Source organism: Echiichthys vipera (assembly GCF_963691815.1).
Source record: "Echiichthys vipera genome assembly, chromosome: 23".
Classification (NCBI taxonomy): domain Eukaryota; kingdom Metazoa; phylum Chordata; class Actinopteri; order Perciformes; family Trachinidae; genus Echiichthys; species Echiichthys vipera.
In genome coordinates this window covers 5876420-5898530 of record NC_139848.1, presented here as the reverse complement: position 1 = coordinate 5898530, position 22111 = coordinate 5876420, and the positions used below count along the sequence as shown (strand labels likewise).

General features: G+C 46.5%; 1 protein-coding gene across 1 annotated transcript; it reads right to left on the bottom strand.

The window, feature by feature from the left end:
- Nucleotides 1-9363: 9363 nt before the first annotated feature.
- On the bottom strand, nucleotides 9364-21556 carry LOC310964805 (SH3 domain-binding protein 4-A-like; the record flags this gene model as incomplete). Its single annotated transcript, XM_083938073.1, has 4 exons — nucleotides 21430-21556; nucleotides 18219-20566; nucleotides 9690-9878; nucleotides 9364-9588 (listed from the first exon to the last, which is right to left on the bottom strand). Exons 1-4 carry the CDS (start codon nucleotides 21551-21553, stop codon nucleotides 9364-9366), a joined length of 2886 nt encoding a protein of 961 aa, XP_083794199.1. The 5' UTR covers nucleotides 21554-21556.
- Between the last annotated feature and the right edge of the window lie 555 nt (nucleotides 21557-22111).

Sequence of the window (22111 nt, the reverse complement as noted above, 5' to 3'; positions counted from 1 at the left end):
GCACGCGGGTTAGGAAGGTACGTCACCCCCCTCTGGTGTTCACTGTCATTTGTTCCCAGGATCATTTCACCTGTGCTGTGTGTTTGTGTCTTTCAGAGCGCAGAGCTGGACTGTGAGGAGGGACTTGGCAACGTGGCCCAGAAACAGAAGATCTCACCAAGGTCCACAAGCAGGTGAATGACTCAAAATATGACGACTACACAAGAGATGAGAAATCAAAAGGTTCCTACCCTCACCTGTGGTTATGAAAGCTGGGTTAGGACCCAAAGAACCAGGTCCAGGTCCAAGCGTGTGAAATGTGTTTCCTCAGGAGGGGGTCTGGAGTCTCCCTTAGAGAGAGGGGGAGAAGTTCAGCATCCGTGAGGAACTCGGAGTAGAGCCGCTGCTCCTTTGTGTTGAAAGGAGCCAGTTGAGGTGGTTCAGGATCATCTGGTCTGGATGAACCCTGGGCGCCTCCCTAGGGAGGTGTTACAGGCACGTCCAGCTGGGAGGAGGCCTCGGGGAAGACCCAGGACCAGGTGGAGAGATTAGATCTCCACACTGGCCTGGGAACGCCTCAGGATCCCCCAGTTAGAGCTGGTTAATGTGGCCCGGGAAAGGGAAGTTTGGGGTCCCCTGCTGGAGCTGCTGCCCCCGAGACCTGACCCCCGATGAGCGGTTGAAGATGAGATGAGATGAATAATCCATCAATTACAACAAATCAAACAACCAAAACACACTAATTGACCCATTGTGGGCCCAGGTTAATGCACGCATTTGTATTATTAGATCGTTTTTAATCTCATTTTTGCACATGTAATGTCATATTGATTGATTTATGTGTTTTTTTGGGATTTTACATCCTCTGCAGCAGAACACAACAGCCTGTTTAGTTGTCAGTGTAGGGTCCTGCACATCCAGCAGAGGCCACTGTTGGACCAGAAAACACAAAGTGTGGAGAATCACACTCACAGAAATACTCTGGAGCTCATTTCCCCTTTTTGTAAAACGTCTGAATACCTACGGCCATGTCATGCTTCGTTTTTGAATACATTTGCTAAAATTTCCTTTTAAATGTACAATATGCAAAAAAGCATCATTTAAATATTTAAAACGTATGCAAATAAATGTTTTTAAATATATGTATCAATCCAAACATATGTAAAGTACTCATGATGCAAAATAATATATATATGTTGTGATTGAGTCAACAGTTCCCTGCTCCAGTTCTGATTACATCCTTTTTTAAAAACATGTTTATTCACACACAAAACACTGATGTCAAAGTTTAAGAAAAACAAGAAATGACTGGAACTCATGTTTGTTTCCCCACAACCTTTATTCATTTTTTTGGTCTTTCTTTTGCTCGTAGTAATAAAAACAACATAATAATGGTACAACAGCACGTCTCAGGGTATTCTACAGCATTAAAGCATCCATTTAGGGCGCCCTCCCACTGTGCGTGCGTCCCGTGCCCCGTGCTTTAGGGTCCTTGTCCCCCCCTCCAGGCCCGTTTGTACTCACACTACCTGGGCCTCGGAGAATGCTTCTTGCTGCCTATACGTCATCACGCCGTAACACGTCACACGCATTGATGACGTCATGGCGATGCGTGGCTTTGTTTCCAGATCTTTCCGTAGACCTCAGAGTTTTTGTGCGTCTTGTCGACTGTTTTTGAGTCTTGTCATCGACCAAATCTACAGTAAACACTCCACGTCCGCATCACACCAACGTGAACCTTTCACCAGCATTGTTTGAAATGTCCGCGCATGGTCCCTCCTTCTTTTTTCTACGTCCCAACAGGCGCACAGGAAATGACCTCAGAACCGCCGTAGGCCTTGTGCTCGTACACGTGCGCACGCTCGTGCTCGTGCACGTGCAAACGTGCTTTACTAAAGCCCACCTCTCCCAAACGGGCCGTGGACGGCAAGCGTGCCGCTCCTAGACGTGGTACGGTTGCACTCACACTGGTCAAAGGAACCAGACTTTAGCCGTGAAATGTGCTGGGGCACATGACGGAGGCACAGTGGGAGGGCGCCCTAAGATCTGATTGCACAGTTAAAAGCGGGGTCAGGCTGGCCCAAGTGTTCTACCGTCGACCCCTTCCCCTACTGGTCCCTCTGACGCCTATCCCACTGCACTGGGTGGTGACGAACAAATGGTGTCATAGTGTAACTTCTGCCTCACTGCTGCCTTTTGTGCCAACCCTTAAGACCGTCGACCCATCTCCCTTTAACATTGTCACTGGCCCTTTAGCAAACTACCGACTGCGCTCCAAACACACAAATCAAACATGTAACGAGGTCGAATTAGCCAACGTGAATAAAAAACACCCGTGTTTGGACATGCGATGCCTCTTATAAAGCATCAAACCAGCCCCTAAACGCACATGAATACACACCTGAGTCATCAAGACCTCACTAATTGTTCTCTCCGCCCTCCACCTCCATCGATTTCCCTGCTAATGAGATCAATAAAGCGAATTATAAACAGGACACACACACACACACACCCTGACTTTCTAAGATCACAGCTCGCTCTAATTCCTCCTCTCTCTCCAACAAGGCTGAGTCACCTGAACGTCTCTTACCCACACACACTTCTCATCCATAAAACAAGGGCCTGCTGATCATTTCCCTCTTACTTATTCCTCCGTCTCCTCGCTGTTCCTCAGGTAACGGACGACGAGCAGCTGCCAAACAACAGGCTTCTCCTCAAGCTGCTTAACCCACTCCACTCCGCTGTCTCACTGTACCTGAAGGACAATAACTTAGAAAGTTCGAGCGCTGCAAAGCATAAGAAGTTTAAAGTTCTGTGCTATTAATGAAGAGTGAGTCTCAGCTTCAGCTCATTTACTCTTTTTCCTTACTGCACTTTTATTGCCTTATATTTGCATCTATACCCTGATTTCATTTAGTTTCCATACTTTGGTTGATGTTGTTCCATCACTTGTCTTGTGAATCAACTCAAATGCCACAGCTCTGGAAGTGTAGCTATGGTTCAGGTAAAGATTTGGAGCGATTGGACCTCGAGTCACAATGGCTGCCTTTTATATTTCTAACTTTGTGAGAGACACAGTTCAAGAGAAGCATGCTTTGAGTTGTGACACTGTGTTACTGGACTGCTCAGTTGCCATGGATATGCGTCTGTTGAGTTAGAGTCGTGAGTCGGAGGACCTTGGGGTAGGATTGTTGTTGCGTCGCACAAAAGCTACAACATCTTAGATTTTCTATCTGCACAGTTTCACACAGCAAAGACTGGAGTCTGTTGACCTCTGACCTCCAGATATGTGAATGAATTGGGCTCTGTGCCCTTTACACACATTCAATAAGGGGGTTTCTGCTCACTTTTACTGAAAGTCTATTAAATGTCAAAGGTTTTTGAGCCCAAATCACAGCATGGACTCTTCTACGCTGTTCCTCGAGGTCCTAATGTGAGATTCTGGAAGATTTTGGACCATTTTCATTCTTTCTTTAGGGCTAAATCGTGGTTTTCATCCCTAAACAGTTGGGTTAACGTCCAATCCTTCTGCGGCTGTGGATCCGTGGGAGAGTGGGTCGTCCTCCATTTGAGAGATCGGCGGTTGGATCCCCAGCCAAGACACTGAACCCCGAATTGCTCCTCATGCTGTGCATGGGTGTGTAAATGTGGTGTGAACGGTTAGATTAGACAGTAACACCAGAACCTGCAGCACCCGATCCAGTAACACCAGAACCTGCACCACCCCCTCCAGAGGTACCAGAACCTGCAGCACCCGCTCCAGAGGTACCAGAACCTGCACCACCCGCTCCAGAAACACCAGAACCTGCAGCACCCGCTCCAGAAACACCAGAACCTGCTCCAGAAACACCAGAACCTGCAGCACACACTCCAGAAACAGCAGAACCTGCAGCACCCGCTCCAGAAACACCAGAACCTGCACCACCCGCTCCAGAAACACCAGAACCTGCTCCAGAAACACCAGAACCTGCACCACCCGCTCCAGAAACACCAGAACCTGCTCCAGAAACACCAGAACCTGCTCCAGAAACACCAGAACCTGCAGCACCCACTCCAGAAACACCAGAACCTGCACCACCCGCTCCAGAAATACCAGAACCTGCAGCACCCGCTCAAGAAAAACACCAGAACCTGCACCACCCGCTCCAGAAACACCAGAACCTGCTCCAGAAACACCAGAACCTGCACCACCCGCTCCAGAAACACCAGAACCTGCTCCAGAAACACCAGAACCTGCAGCACCCACTCCAGAAACACCAGAACCTGCACCACCCGCTCCAGAAATACCAGAACCTGCAGCACCCGCTCAAGAAAAACACCAGAACCTGCACCACCTGCTCCAGAAACACCAGACCCTGCTCCAGAAACACCAGAACCTGCTCCAGAAATACCAATATACAACCCGATACAGCAGCAATTCCCCAGCTTGGGATCAATAAAGTATATCAGTCCTCTTCCACTCGGACAACAACACTCACGTCACTTCCTTGGTGTCGTGTTTCTGCGTTAGAACCAGAAGAATCTGATCTCTGCTGTTTGAGCCCCAGAGGTGAGCAGGCGTCACACACTTGTGCGTCTCGGACAAACAGGACTCTGGCATTTCTCTTCTTTCTGGCTCCACAACAGATTCTCATTCTGCACGTCCTGTGGTGGGTTCAAGTCCATATGAGAAGTGGACACATTAACGCTAAATGAATGTTAGTCTGACCCGTGTTTGTAGCACAGTTTTTGCTTATTTGATCATTTTTCTCCGGGTGAACACTTATTGTATTGATTTGAATGTAATGTTATTGAATGTAATGTAAGTGCGTGCACCTGCTGTTCCCATGGACACAATGAGACTTCGCCATGACAACAGAGAAACATCCCCGAGGCTCCAAAATGACGGAGGAGATAAAGGACTTTTCCCTCTTTCGCTCAAGAGCTCTTTACGTTCTAAAGACCCACAAGATGAAACCATTGTTCACACACACACACACACACACACACACACGTCCTCCAAAAGCTCTGGAAACCAACAGCAGGTGAGACAGGCCGACGGCTCGTCCCAGAGCTTTTCCTCTCACCACCTGTTTTGCATTTTCAAAAGCGTTTCAAAGCGGAGCCACTTTGTCCCTAATCAAGGAATGAAAGAGCGGTGCGTGACATGACATCTTTGTTTTCATCAGCTGCAGCAGGATAACTCTGTTTTACAGCTGTTACATCAAACTGTTCACATCTACTTTTCCTCAGTTCAGCTTTTCACGCAGAAGCTTCCCACAGTTTTGTCAGTGAGAAGAAAACTCTTCTGCATCCTGAGAGAAACAGCCAGGGTAGAGGGCTTTGTGACGCGCTTTTCTCTCCATATGAACACTTTTCAGTGCAAAGGGGAATCTGTGAACACAACACAAGACACACACACACCACTGAGTCTGGAGCTGGATCCAGGATACCAGGAGGAATGTTGAGGGTGAGTCATCGAGAGGCGAAGGACGTCTCTGTCAAGGTGGCCTGTCCTGTGAGGATGAATCATTATGTGCTTTAATTAAAGGACATTAAAGTGTGTGTGTGTGTGTGTGTGTGTGTTGAGAAACGTGTGCACCCGGTGCCGTTCTCTCACCCAGGGCGTCAGATACCCCCGTTTGATCACAGCCGTGCGTGTTAAACGCTCCAGGACTTAAACTACCTCTGTGTGCGGTGATGGTGCACGCTCAGAGCAGGTGCTCCAGGATTTACTCCACCTAAGGAGGCAGGTTAGGCTGTTGCATGGGCCAAACAAACACCGATCTCTCACCCAGGAGGCTGTGGTTACGAACTCACCTCTTTCAACGACACTGTGACGGTGCGCCTTTGAACGGCCGTCACTCTCTCTCTCAGAGAGGGCCGGTGGAGAGAGGGCCGGTGGAGAGAGCGCCGGTGTTGTGCCGTGTTCAGCCCCCCTGCCGTGAAACGCACCCCCTCGCATTACGGGTGATATTCTGGATCAGAAGGCTGCTGTTTCCACCTATAGGAGCAGTTTATTTACAGGTAACCACATTAAAAACACACTTTTGAACCTGTGAACTGCAAGAAAAGCTGGGATTATATTCAGGAAACGCTGAGTCAGACACATCCAACTTGCTCCAAAGATCCATTTCATTAATTTTATAATTATGGCTGCAGTATATTTACACTGAACACACAGAGAGGTGTTGTTTTGTGTTCGTTATCATCAGAGTTTGTGATTTTAAACTCTTTAAAATAGTTTAAAGACTGTAAGGAACCAATGTTCTGACCGCTGAGGGTTACCTGTATATAAACTGCTCCTATAGATGGAAACAACAGCCTTCTGATCCACAATATCACCTTTAATGTGAGGGGGTGCGTTTCACAGCAGGGGGGCTGAACACGCACCACACCGGTGTGGGAGCGCGCGCTGCGCTCTCATTGTTCCGGCGGAGCCAAGCAGCAGTGACACCAGCTCACGCGCATTTCCCTGAACCCTGTTTGCCCACCTTAGGTCGTCGAGGGTGCACACACACATATACACACACACATATATACACACACATACACACACACATACACGCACACACACGCTCACCTGTTGTTGCTGCAGAGGTCTGTCTCGGGTCCACGGGCCAAACCGAGGCAGTTCCGGGTCATGACATAAATAGCATTGGTCGGCGCGCTTCAATGGGTCAGCTGACCGCGGACTACACTAATAATATGATTTAGGATGATCGTATGGGGAATTGAGGTGTTCTGTGTGAACAATGGCACAGCTGTATGGAGGGTTGTTAGTGCCACATACTGATGTAAGAGGTGATTGGGGTTTTTGTGTGTTTGGGTATTCTGTTTCCCTGTTTATGTGTTAAAACCCCTGTGCTGGGATAATTGGTTTGCCCGGGGGAGGGGCCAAGGGGTATATAAAGAAAGCTCAGCTCGCTTGAGAGGGGGGGCATTTGGCTGAGAGGCATGTGGGTCCTAATTGCTACTTTTGCTTTGCCACCTGTTGATACTTTTCTTTGGTTTCAATAAAAAAATCACCACACTGAAGTTTGCCGACTGGGCCGTCATCTATCCATCGCAAAGTCCGAACCCCGACAGACACACACTGTGTTACTGGACTTCTCAGTTGCCATGGAAATGCGTCTGTTGAGTTAGAGTCGTGAGTCGGAGGACCTTGGGGTAGGATTGTTGCGTCCCACAAAAGCTACAGCATCTTAGATTTTCTATCTCCACAGTTTCACACAGCAAAGACTGGAGTCTGTTTTCAAAGGGGTCCGTTGACCTCTGACCTCTGAAAGTCTATTAAATGTCAGAGGTTTTTGAGCCCAAATCACAGCATGGACTCTTCTACGGTGTTCCTCGAGGTCCTAATGTGCGATTCTGGAAGATTTTGGACCATTTTCATTCATTCTTTAGGGCTAAATCGTGGTTTTTATCCCTAAACAGTTGGGTTAACGTCCAATCCTTCTGCGGCTGTGGATCCGTGGAAGAGTGGGTCGTCCTCCATTTGAGAGATTGGCGGTTCAATCCCCAGCCAAGAAACTGAACCCTGAATTGCTCCTCGTGCTGCGCATGGGTGTGTAAATGTGGTGTGAACGGTTAGATTAGATGGTAACACCAGAACCTGCAGCACCCGATCCAGAAACACCAGAACCTGCAGCACCAGATCCAGAAACACCAGAACCTGCAGCACCCGCTACAGACACCAGAACCTGCAGCACCCGCTACAGACACCAGAACCCTCTCCAGATATCCCTTGGTCTTTTCTCCTGCGCAGAAACACAAAGTGGCTTTCACAACGTTTTAAATGTCCAGTTTTATTGAAACTTTGTGAAAGAAACAGATCTGAGACCTGGTGACACGTCAGTACAAATATATAAACTCTGCTCATATTGCAGACGGACAGGAACACGGCAGCAGTCACAGAACAAACTGAAACCAAACGAGGACTAACACTGAGATGAAAACTGAACAAAAGCTGATGGACTGCACGGGCTGAGATCACAAACTCAAAGACGAAACGCTGGAAAACACAAATGAAGGATAAAGGCTTCTTTAAATAGACATTTAACAAAGACTGGAGTTGTTTTTGGATACTTCATCTTCACAGTTTAAAGTGTTTCTTTTATTTAAGCCTGTCCTGAAGTTCACAGATATCGGACTATAACAGCTGATATGTCTTTAGTTTAAACACTGCCTATCCTGTAAAATGATAACTTTTATATTTCTGCTGCACACTGGAGATGTCAGGTAGTTTAAAAAAGCCAAAGTTGCAAAACATTTCATCTGTGTCAGCATGGTTACATCGGCTGAAACATGGTGGAAACCAAGAAAAGTACATAAGAATAACACTGTGGATTCTGCAAGTATAAAAAATAGAAGTATATCTTGCATAAACAGACATACTGTACCTTCACTTTACTACAGTTAGCATTGGGCTAACTCTGTTTGGCAAAGCTAATTACTGCAGACAAACCTCCTAATGTATGAATGTCTCACTTCCTCTTATCGGCTGAAACGACCCAGTACAAGTAAACTTCTCCAGTGAAACGATACCTGCGTTGGATTCTTTGTGAGAAAAAATACAAGTTGCGTGGTTTTGCTTGCAGCCAGACAGCACAAGCGTGCTTCGGTTGAATTTGACATGGGATTAGCTCGCCCCTGCAGCAGCTTCAGCTCACATAGTCTGTGGTGCGGTGGAGCGCGGTGAGTTTGACGTTGAGTTGGCGGTTCAGCGTGCAGAGATGCTTCCATTGACATGATGGGTATCGAATGAGGTAGAAAAAAGAAGGTATGAAACAAAGTACAGGGTATGAGGAGCTCTTACTGGTACTGGGATGGTCATTTTTGTAACAATACCCAGCCCTAGTGGGTACGTACTGCAGGGGTTGAGGTCTCTGATGTTGTCCTGAGGGGGGATGTGGAAATGGGAAGAACAAATCATACAAACTGTAATCAACTGTGTGAGAGACAGGAAGAGAACATGTGACCGTGTAGGACAGGGTTGTGTCTCGATGGTAACAAAGAAAGAAAGGGAAAAATAAGTACTGTAGATAGAACAAGATAGTACAGACGTGTGGTAAAGACAGAGGGGGAGAAGAGTAAAAAGAGAACAAGAGGCATGAAAAACAGAAAGAGGTCACTCCTCCAGTTTCACGTTTACTAATGCAATACCAGAAATCGTCCAGTGGCGTTTTAATCCGAGAAGAACCGATCGATACTCGCGATCCAAGACTCCAGACGAGAGACAGGGACGCACAGATCTGACCTGAAGGTAGAAGGTTTACAAGACACCCTGAAGAGTTCGGAGTCCTTAATGTCCTCCGGTCAAACGTCCAAAGACTAATCTACTGAGCTCCAGTGGTCCCACGATGAGCCCAAGTAGACAAATGTTCTCCAGGTGGATGAAAGTCTTCACACAGCGAAGTCTCCGTACCCGGTGGGACAGAAGGCGGCGCCGCGGAGCGTATCCAGGCAGTTGACGAGGATGAGCGTCCCCGTCAGGTGCTTCCACCTCTTGGTGATGGGGTTCCTCATCTTGTCCAGGCCGAGGTGGAGCTCCTGGATGACATCTCTGTAGCTGTCCCCCACGTGTGCGGCCCACGTCAGGAGGAAGTCATAGGCCGGCTTCCACATGGACTGAAGGGGAGGGGGGAGAGGACGGACCAAAATGTAAACAAAGCTAACTCACGGACTCCATGGCAACGTTATACTTCCTGTTTGAACACGCGGTGTCTCACCTCATTCTCCAGTAGACCGTTCCTGTCGCGGTGCGGAGCCTCGTAAGCTTCCATCTGCTGTCTGGACACTCGAGCAAGCTTCTCGGCCAGTTCCCTCCACCGGAACGCCACCTCCACCGCTGTGGTCAGCAAGACGAAGTCCAGGACCAGTCTGGCCACCAGACCTTGGCAGTCCATCTTCAGCAACGCCTGATGGGGGGAAGAGAGGAAGTCAACAATGGAAATAGGTTGAGTAAGTCGCCAAGTGTCTTTTTATATATAGTTCACTGTTCTTTGTTGATACACCAGCAGAAACATCGATGTGCAGGATATGGAAAGGTCTGACTCTGACCACACCTGCTGGTTACATTAAAAGACACAGATTCAGTACAGGTTCCTGCAGATTTCACAGCTCCTGAATGTTTTCTTGAGTCATCTTGAAAGAAATTACATTAACATGTAAAATTTTGGAGCATTCGTGATCTGGAAGGACCCCAGGAAGAGATAAAGATTTAGGTGTTATAATAATGAAATCCCCTTAGACGCCAGAGTAGTGGGACTGAATTCCCCAGTTAAATATGTCTGCGTGTTAAACAGAAGTGAGTTTCCCTATTCCAGTTGTTCCATTTGAATCCCCGTCGAGGCTAATTGGGTTAAACTGTCCACTATTTCACGAGAGATACAATAAAGGGTGAGAGAAGTCAACATTTGTGTAGGAAATAAAAGTGTGTTTATAGAATTCTACGGTTCATCCTGAAGCTCGCCACAGGGGCGTTTATGGCAAAGACAAAAGCTTCAAACACGAAAAAAGAACCTTCTTCATGGGTGAGTTCATGAATCTAATTATCCCGTAAGTAGTCATGACGACCCTCGGGCTGCTGCTGTAAACACACTCGGATAAACCGGTTAAATGAGGGTTCGAAAACACTGAGCATAAATAAAAGAAAAAGCACCGCAGGCAAGAAGAGACGGCCACGGAGGGTTTTTATTTATTTTTTCATCAAGAACAAAAAGTGTGTGTGTGTGTGTGTGCTTGTGCCTGTGTGTGTGTGTGCGCGCGCATCCAGTCCAGAGACAAGACGTTGGTTCAGAAAGAGCAGGGATATCTCTGCACACACACACACACACACACACACACACACACACACACACACACACACACACACACACACACACACACACACACACACACACACACACACACACACACACACACACACACACACACACACACACACACACACACACACACACACACACACACACACACACACACACACACACCCCTGAAAGTGATGCACTGTCCTGTGGTGACCTCCTTGTTAGAGCTCCGACTGCAGACGAGCTCACAGACGAGCTTCATCAGAGCGCTTTGGTTAAACCAATCATAATGTGACAAAGATGCACGCGTGCAGGTTTCCATAACACGCAGGACGTCCTCCTCAACTCCAGACGCTCTCTCTTCTGGTTCTCCGTTAGCAGAAGTTGTGGCTGTGCTATGGTGTAATATTCTTACTTACAGGTGAGACAAACGGAGGTTCTACCGTGTGTTTATTCATGTTCTTTGTGAGATACAGATGCTTTTCACTTTTGTGATTAATACTTTCCTACAGCTCATGTCTGATTCAGCTGTAGTAGCTTTGGTCTTTCATTTATGATCCAAGTATTTGTATTTTGAACGCAGCACCGTACATCAGTGAGTCTGTTGGCAGAAGCTTTCATTTCAAAGATAAAGCAGGAGGAACCTCATAATCACGTCATGTCCATTTATTAGAAGGACCTCTTCCTGCTTCCTCTCCGGTCCTTTATCGTCCACGCTCCTCATCATGAGCTGCAGCTCTGTAATGAAGTGAGATAACCTGGATAATCTACGACGTGCAGGTTGCTCTTCACAAACCAACACGAGGAATTCAGTGCTTCTGACACAGACACCACACACACACACACACCTCTTTCTCTCTGTCTGCTTCTATCTGTCTCTAGCACCTGGCCGACGAGCACTTTGGCCTTTCACTGGGACGTCTCCGACTGCTGATTCAGGCTTCACAAGTCTAATTATAGACACACACACACACACACACACACACACACACACACACAGGAAATGGGCATGATGGAGGATTAAAGCAGGAGACGCGACAGGAAGGAGTTTGTGTTTCAAAATAGAGGTCAGGAGGTCAGAAGAGTTTACATCATTTCCGACTGTGACGGTTAAGTTTTAACAACAAAACCGGGACCCATCCACCATCCCGACCCTCCTCCCTACGTGGACACACACACACACACACACACACTTCTACTACGTCGCCTGATGTCCTTCTTTGCTCTGTGGATTACAGATGAGTGACAGGACAGTCTGGTTGTTTTTTGAGAGTAGGAAAAACTCTTGATGTGAATTTTGCTTTTGGAGAGGAGGCGTCCCCCTGTGAGACACACGTTCTCCTCCTCAAGCTGCACCAGATGGAGGTCAAAGCTCAGTGTTTTGCTCAAGGACACTTTGGTTCCAGCTGAGACATTTACATTTCAGTCCCTCTCTTTAATGCATCAGACCTTCGTGGTGGTGATGAAGAGTTTGCTTTTTAATTCTTTGGTTGTTTTTTCAGGAATTGTGAATAAAACCGATGATTAATGCAACAACGTTGGTGCATGCGTGCTCTCTGTGAAACGGCGCCACAGCACGTTTGCTTTTCGTCTCCGTTTCCAGTCGGGCTTCAGTTGAAGCGTCCACTTTATTAAATAATAACATGACTCGGCTCTAAAAATAGAAAACAGTCTGCTGCTGAGAGACCTTAGTGTCTGAAAAATAGGAGAGAGCGGCGACCTGCAGGAAGCCCCGAGCAGACGGAGCTGACCGCTGATCAGGGGGAGGTGGAGCAATACTGACAGGTGGAGAAGAGAAAGAGAGGGAGAGAGATGATACAACAACAAAGTTTCATATATTCACTTCAAAACAACAAACTCTAGCTTTTAAAAATGCAGCATCTGCAGCCCTGAAAGTGACATTATAAATGTCGGGAGCTGAGCTTTTATATTAAAAAACAACGCACTACAACCAAGAAACAGTGATGAAAGCAGAGATAACGACAATATTTCATGATGTATTGATTCATTTCACAGCTTTACTTTCTAAACAGTCACATTTGTCTAAGACGTTAGCGATGCACCGTGCATGAGAAACTATTTCTGCGTATCTAATTAGACTTTATTTGACATCTCTGCCCACGTCTGCCTTCAGCTTTCTCTTCTTACTGTCTCGATGGACAGAAGCCAAATTCTCCTCATTGATTTCTTCATTTTTAAGTCGCAGCGGTCGAGTTTGAGGTGATTTCACAGCTCAGAATTCCCTTTCTTTCACGACAGATGGGTGCTTCCCTTGCATCTGCTGAGTTCAGACGCCTCACTTCGCTTCCCTTTGAACTCTGCTCTGTTGATTTGGTGCTTTTCCTGCAACTGTTTTAGCTTTAAATATCAACTCCTGCTCGTTCTGATGAGCCGCAGAGGAGCTCATGTTCCTCTGCACATTTCTAGTGTCTGGTCCAATACGCTTGCAGCAGATAATCAGGTTAAATACCCTCTGTGTGGTTACCATGCTGATTTTACCTGGCTGTCACAGGGGGGTCGAGGCGGCTGCACTTTGACACAGAAGTCTAATTTTATGACTTTTATGACTAAAGAGTCCAAGCAGGTGTTTGATTACGAGCCTGCAGGAGTGCTCCGCCCGTCTCTCTGCGTGGATCTATTATTAAACGACACTCTCCCGGCTCTCTCATTTGTCCCTTTCCTTCGTAACTCGAGCCTCGGCGTTAAAAGACCTTCCGGAGCGGTGTCGGGTGCCCCCCCCCCCCCAGGCCTCCAGCTCCGTCCTGATCAATGCCTGCTCACATTTCACGTGAGAACACCTGTCGTCTGGTGTGCAGGAGAGGAGGAGATGTGATGAGCTGGGCTAAACCCTGAAGAACAACCATGAGCGCTTTCATCTTTTTACGTTTCACACAGTCCAGAGCTGCACCTAAAGCCAGCAGGGTGACAGCAGCACAACTTTGAACTTTTGCATTTAGATTAAGATTTCTCAAAACCTCTCTGCTGCTGAGCCGATGAGCTCACCTCATTGTGCTGCAGACTGAAGACACCAAGATGAGCAGAGCTTTGTGAGTGATGCTGCTGTTCTACTCAAAAACATGCACACATACTGGGTGCACAGAAAAAGCCACAGTGAACAGGTTCGTCCTGCACCTCTGAGGGCAGAGACGCGGTCCACACAAGTACGTGGATGAGAAGGACGACTGGCACCAACGTGTCTCCCTTGAAGATACTCAACGTGCACTCAGAGCGTTTCCATGACCACAGAAAGTGAGCTTTCTGCATAACGCGGTGAATGAATGAAAGGGGGACACGGTGGGCTTAGAGCTGGCCTTTAATCATCTCTACGGTGAAGGTTGATGGTTGTGTTGAGGGTTTTTTGCTACTTCTCTGCAGCTCCGGGGCACAGCGATACTAGGAAATAACACTGTGGCATTTCAATTGCGCCGCTGTATAGGCTTACATAGGAAACAGTAAGCAGAGGTGTTTGGCGTGCTGCAGGCAGATGTTGCCCTTTAGGAAGTCAGGCAATCGAGAACAGGAAGTGCTTTCACTTCATCCAGAACATCAGCTGATAATGTCAAGATTTTGCCTTGACTAGAAGTGAAAACAGTGGATTTAAAACAAGGGCATGATGTGTGAAAAGGCACGAGGCGGAAATGTTCCATCCACAGTTTGTGGTTTTCAGGGGAATTACGCGACTACACAAATGAATGAAGTCAACGTAATGATGCGGGGACACAAAGACCACGCCTTGTTCATGTTACCAACTCTTTCTTTTCCATTTCCCTCCCACCAATCCCCTTTTTTTTGGTCCTCTCTCATTGCAGAAACCACAGGGAGGACAATGGAGCATTGCCCCCACTCACATGACACCTTCCAGGATACATCGATTCCCATTCCAGTGCCCTTGAGATGAGCTCACCTCGTCCCCTTCTGCTCCAACACGTCCTCCCAAATCAACAAGACACTTTTATTTGGAACAGTTGTGTGTGCGTTCTGTCCTCAGACACAAGGTCTTGACTGGATAAAAGCCTCATTATTAAAAGAATAAGTGCCTTGTTTGCTAATCGAGGATTTCTAAACGTAGGAATGTTTTATGAGTAACAACTATATCAGACAGGCTTTTTCTTTTCCTTTGAGGAGAACATTTAATCATTCAGGGCTGTGTGACTCACTGGACCTTGTTCCTGCAGCCTGATGACAATTTACTGCCGTCTGGGGAAAATGTCGCAGGGGACGCACACATTCACACATTCACACATTCACACACATCCTGGGGTGGTTTACGAGTCAACAACACAGCGAGCAGGAGACAAGTATTAAATAAAGATCCAGGAGAAAATCTATCTACTCTTCACTGATTAAAAGCTAAATTTTGACCTGAGTGAGTGATACTGGAACATCTGTTGCACATGTTTGACCGAACTGCCCAATTTGAAATACAATAATAATATAGAAATACAGAAAATACGTTGGATGCCCTTAAATTCACTTGATCTGATACAGTAGCTGACCAGACAGAACGTGAAATGATGTCCTTTTTCATTATCAGACAAAGCTGTGAAGGCAGATGACCTTGTGCTAAAATGTAAAAGATGATGAAACCGCTGCATAAAAACAAAATCAAGCAGCGCTCAAAGTGTTAGAAAATAGCCAAAAATGTCACATTTCCGATAACCCAACCTGTCTTCTCCTGCACATATTAGACACAGAAGAGCATGCACAGAGTTTAACCTCAAACAGACGCCAAACTGAGCTTTGGCTCCATTACATAACACTGAAAAAGTCAACGTCACTTGTTGGTTTCGTCAACATTTTCAACAAACACTAATGTTAAATTGTATTTGGCCTGAACAGCTTGCAGAGGCCCTGGATGTCTGGCTGAGACACAACATAATGAAATCATTTTCTGGGCCTTTAAACATGACACGTTTCTGTGTGTAGCTGCGTTCAGCCAGGAAACATCCCCATCTGTGTGTCTGTCAAACACTTGTGGACAAATGTTTCCATCAAGGTCAGCAGAAGACATTTTCATATTGTCCTCATATCGTCCTTGAGGATCAAAGTGTGACATCTGAGTGTGTGCTTGTTTCTTTTTCCAGTACACATTCAGAGTCTGGTCCTGAGATAGGAAAGCCAAGGTGCTCTTTGTGCACACTAAGTTTAAAAGAGTCAGCAGGTGTTGAAGCTAGCTGCCAGAATAAAAGCCTTTTAGAAAACATGAAAGCAAGCCTCCTTCGCTTTGGACTTGGTAATTATGGGGAGGTCACATATCATCTGTTTCCAGACGGAGAGAATGCTTGACAGTCAAAATGAATTCAATTATAGTTTATGATGGTTTATAAATGTTCATTAAACTGAGGGACCTGACAAAATACACTAAAAACAACTAACTGTGGCATTCATCTCTGTAAATTTAGGGTATTTATTAGTTACTTTATGCATAAACGTACGAGTCGTCTTGGTAAAAACAAAAAGCTCCAATGATCCTAGGCTACTTCACAGGAAGAGGAAATCTTAAAAAATGTTAATGCAATGTAAATGAAATGTATCAACGTAAAACTAAAGTTAAATATCTATAAACCCAAGGGCACTTTGACAGTGGAAGGTACAGGTGAGTTTCTCTGCACAGTAAAAAGCAAGAACAGCAAATGAGTCACGCTCCTTTACCTTAACCGTAGCTGTCAGAGTCCCATTTAGCAAGGCACTTTACCCCCAGCTGCTGCTGCGGCGGCCGCCCTGAGTATGTTGCTGCGACAAAAGTGCATGCACGCTTCATCAACACTGCCTGGGTAAACAGCGGTTGGAAAATGTACTTTGCTAAAGCACTTTCTGAATAGTGACGAGGGAAATGTCTCGGGACTATTTTGCTCCCCCCAGGGTGCCGGCGCGGTCTGAGAATTAAGGCACATCCAGGCCGGCGTGGGTTTGCTTGACAGAGTTGTTTTTGCTCAAAACTGCAGATGTTAACTTTTATTTACATGCTTTCATTTACAGGATTTTCTCCTCCAACCCCCGCTTCATTTCTCATGTGGTGGCTGTTCCCACTGTGAGCCACCTCAGGCTGTGGGACAAGTTGTTTACCATTCACATGACTCAAATCCTTCCAGTTCACACTCAAATTATCCGACTGCAGCACGGCTGAAGTGGAAAGAAATCATGTTGAGGGCCAAGGTCCCAAAGAGGCACTAATCAATCAGATTGCGATTGACTCTGGCTGTTTAGGAAATTACATTTTTGTTCCTTTCAGCTTGAACAAAGCTTAATGATGCAGCAACCAGCCGAGGGATGCTCCGTTTGTAATGTGCATCATTTGAGCTTAATAGCTGTTGCAGCAGTGTAACAGTAATGCCGGACAATTTTCCTTAACATTTATTTCTGCAGTAAAGGCTTTTGTTGAGCATGAATGTTTCTGCAGCAGTGTAACAGCTGTAATATCGGAGAATGGCTCCAGTTTTACACCTTTATGGACTGTATCTCTCGGCCCAAGGACAGTTCAGTGATTGTGAACTTTCAGCTGCACCAGTGACGAAGGAGTCGTCAAATCAAGTCATTTATTTAAACAAAAATGTGATAAATTGTCTGATTCCAGCCTCTCAAATGGGAGAATTTACTGCTGGTCTCTGTTCTTTATCATCATATTCACTATATTTGAGTTTTGGACGATTGTCTGTTTGTCTGTTAGTCTGTGTTTTCATCATCAGGTGATTTTTTTACCTTTAGGAAAAAGGGATGCAGTTTCACAGTTCCTGACTTAACCAGGTGGAGAGATTCTTATTCTCATTAGCCAAAAGACAAAACACAACATGAGAGGAATGACCAAGTCAACGTCATCCTCAAAGCAATTTCAGTCAAAAGCAACTGGACTTGGTTATTTGTCTAGGAAGACGTTTCACCTCTCATCCAAGAGGCTTCATCAGTTCATGTACACATCTGACCAGGCTGGGACTGGACCAGGACCAGGACCAGGACCAGGACCAGGACCAGGCTGGGACTGGACCAGGACCAGGACCAGGCTGGGACTGGACCAGGACCAGGCAGGGACTGGACCAGGACCAGGCAGGGACTGGACCAGGACCAGGACCAGGACCAGGACGAGGCAGGGACTGGCCCAACTACCTGGTGTGGAGATCCAGGTATTTAACCTCTCACAAGGCCGATGGTGTCACTGGAACCCTTTGTGGTCAAGTGCCAACGACCGTCATTACATTGACAGTCGTTTGGTGGGAAGTTGGTTTTGACTTCGTTAGTGCTCTACTGAGTCTTAACGACAATTCAACGTCATGTCAAAGAAATCATTTTAGGCTTCTGCCAGGTCAGTGTGAAATGTTATTATTGTTATTATCCATGTGTCTATCACAGCACTATTTTTAAAAACAATAACAAATAAATTCTGTTCATTCCAACACTACTTACTTACTACTTATACCATAAACCAATGAGAAATAAAAACATGACTGGTCTTACCATCATAAGTTCCCTCTGGAAGGACTTCCTCTCCTTGTTCTCCGTGTTCGTACACTCCTCTTTGAGTTTCTCCAGAACCGACGCCACCCTCTCCGGCTCATTGTCCAGCTCTGTCCGGCAAAAGTAATTCAGCGGCAAATTCCCGTACCCCAGGGCGTCAGCAAACGTCCTCCAGCTGCCCAAATTCTCCATTAAAACCGTCCTCACTGTTGCATAGATGTACGTAAGAAATTTGCAAGGCTTCAGGGTCTGCTCCAGCAGCATTGTGGTTGTTAGATCTGGCCCACACCAATAAATGGGCTTCACCTTACCCAGAACTAAAACGTTCTTGGCATGGACAAGGCCTATCTTCCCCTGATAGTAGCTGATGTACCACTCTTTGGTCCGCAGCTGCCCTCGCAATTTGATTTTCTCCTCACTGAGCAACGCAATAACATCCCCCTTTTTGTACTCCAACAGATACGTGCTCTTGTGCTGCCTAATCACTGTTTTGATCAACTTGCCAAATTTAAGGCTGGTAATGCACCGGTCCTGAAATTTTGGGTATTTGGAAGTGACAGCCAGTGGTGAGAGGACAATCTTATCCACATCCTTCTTTTTTAAAAACCTCCTCTGGCCTGTTATCTTCCCTCCGGTCTTTGGCGGTGGCGTTGGGGTTTGGACGCAGAACTGGGTGAGGATACAGTCAAGTGCGTCCTTGACTTGGACCCTGAGAGTGAAGTCTGAGATACTGTTGGGGTTGTGTGATGTGATCATATACAGGAGCCTGCTGACTTTCCCCAGTTTGACCTGAAATCCCCGAATCATCCCCGCACTCTCACTCGCCTTCACCTGATAGTTGGACATGTTGGAGTACAATCCCACCTGGAGGTCCTGAGGGAACCCCAGCACAAACTGGTGCTTCCCCCAAAGCTGGAGGGCCACTGGCGGACTGGAGCTTGCCTGTCGCCCCACCTCGTTTACCAACAATGTATTGGGAGCGCAGTCATGCCCAAACATGGCCACGACTGTCTTGAAGGAAGGGTGAATGTGCTTGGGTCCGTAGACGCCCAAAGTTACTTTCCTCTGCACATGGTCCCAAACAGTAGTATTGTGGCTGAGGTACTGTGACTGAACCACAACAGCCACATACATGCAAGGCTCTAGACTATCCAGCTGCACCTGTACTGTGTCCTTGTAAATGTAAGCATTAGGAATGGGCATGTAAGGCCCTTCTTTGCAGTCACTTCGAACACAAAGGACCTCTGCAGTGTGACAACTCTCCTTCTTGACAGTAACTAATACTTTTATCTCCAATGTGATAAAGGACTTGGTCTCCATGTTGCTCAGCTTGATCTCCACCACGGGGCTGACAGTGGAGCAGTGGTCACCGTTGAGCTCCAGAGGAGGGTCTAGTAAGGCTTTCATGGAGATCTGCTGGTGGTCTCCGTGGCTGACGTGGCCTTCAGGGATGTGTATGCTGATTTGGGTGTTCGGGAGCTGAACGACTCCTCCGTTACTGTCCAACCTGCACACGATGTTTGTCTCCACCGGCTGTGTCTGGCCCCACCCAGGACTCTGGCCCAGGGAGTCAAGGTCATGGCAAGACCTGGCTAGCTTTCTGTGGTTCAACCAAGCAGTCCTAAAGTCCTCCCTGCTCTGAAACTGTTCCGGTGACGGAGCCTTTAGGCCTGTGAAGAATCCCGAAGAAGGTAAGGTGGGATTTGACTGCGCCTGCAGGACTGAAAGTTCTGAGAGACTGTGGGAACGCTTACTCCTGAAGAATGGGTTATCCCTGTGGAGGTTTGGTAGCTTCTCTTGGTTTGGGCTGGTGGGGGTTGTAGTGTTAATGTGTCCGCTGCTGAACCCATTGGTCATGACTGTACTCGTGTTAAAGTTTGATGGAGATGCCAGTGCATCAAACAGAATAAGGTCTGTTGAGTTTCTTACACCTAAATCTTTGCAGTTTTGACCTAATGGACGAATAACAGGGTTCACAGAGAAGAGACTGTTGTTGTAAATTGGAGAAGGCTTAAGGGCCGTACCTGTCCACTCCCCCAGACCTCCAAACTCCTTCGACCCGTCCTCGTAACTGTCAATCACCCCGCTGTCAATCATCCCACTGTCGCAAAGCGAAGAGTTCCTGAAGTTGAGCGGCTGGACGTAAGCTGCTGGAATGTAGCCCATTTCCTTGTTGTTGTGGGCGTACCACCACTCTCCACCGGACGTGTCCAACACATAGAGGCGATCACCTTTGAAGAACTTCAGCGTGGTGAAGCTGCTGGGGCAATAATCCTTTATGGCAACCACTTCCTGCGCGTCTCCATAGGAGGCTGAGGTGTCCAGCCTTAAGGCACTGGGAGAAGGCACTGAAAAGGAAAAAGACAGAATCTCTTGAAACAACTTTTTTTATTATTGTTTTTTGCAGGAGAAGTTGACAGCACAACAAAGGGACTGTGCATGAAAAGCATATTTAAAAAAGGACCTGGTAACAATAAAGAAGCAAACAGGAAAAAAACAAACAAATAAAACAAAAGAAGCAGACAAACATTCACATATTTCACTTTCGTAAGATGAAAAAGAAAGGGATAAATGCATTATGAAGGGCTATGTGGCAAATCCTTGAAACTACTTTTGACCGCCTTCTGCCTTGAATGCAAAGTGGTTTTGTAACTGGTTTGTCATCATTTTAGAGTGCACGTAATCATTCAATTGCTGATTACTCAAAATACCACAGTTAACAGCACTTATCTCATAATTAGACACAGATATAATGGGCCAGTTGATGTAATGAGCTGATGCTACAACAGTTCAGCCATTAAGGGTCTGTGCCCAAATGGTTCGGTGGTTCAATTAACTGCAGTTTTAAAGGAAGCACTTGATGCTGGAGAAAAGGATGCCAGACAAAATAATCAAGACCTTGAATAATTCTGAACGCAACAACAATATTTTTTCAGATCACCAAGTGCATGTATGAGCAGATGAGCTGCATGCGTTTCTATTTTTAGTTCACATCATTAGCGTATATAGAGCATGTAAACAAAGAAGTGCAACCAGTGAAGTGAAAGAGCCAGAGAAGCTGCTGTTTCCAACATACGACTGAATAACGTGACTATAATTATAACTACACATGCTAGAGATATTGGATGACCTTTGATTAGTTCTTCTTATCAATCATAACTGAAATACAGAACACAACAGTGCATAAGTGTGGATACAGAGAAATACTGACCTTTAACATCGTTAAGACTGGCCCCAGTGACCCCTTCACTAAGGTCGATGAGCGTCCCCTCAGACTTGCAACGAGGGAGGATGTGATTGTTGTTGGTCACTCTGACTATGCGATGGGCAGCCATGACCGGTACAACCCGGAATTTGCTCATTGGCAGCTCTTCATCTGAATGGGACACAAACAAAACATGTCAGGGAGGATGCTCGCTCCAAACAACCAATTTTAAGCACATCTGCATTCAGGCGTTCAGCCAATGCTCAAATCTAGAGCTAATTTCCAAAAGCAGCGCTGGAGTAGGAAGCTTAATTTTCTAGCTCACTAACAGTTAAAGGGTGCAAAGGTCAAAGCTGCAGCAGCAGAAAATAAGACGATAAATATCACTGCACTTCTGAATATGTGCTGGGGAAAGAAATGACTCCCGGCTGAACGGGGAAAGGTGTTTTTTTTCTAAATCGAAGCAAAGAGCACGAGCGAGAAATAGAGTGAGATGGAGAGAGTTGTGATTTAGGAGGAGAGCAATCGAAGAGCAATAACCAAATGAAACAAAAACAGATTTCAGTTCCGAGTGAAAATGACAATGTAGAAGGTCAGAAACATAGACAGACAAAAGCCTCTCAGGATCTAATATCTAATGTGTCTGGGTGGCTGTGGCTTGGTGGAAGAGTGGGTCGTCCTCTGTTTG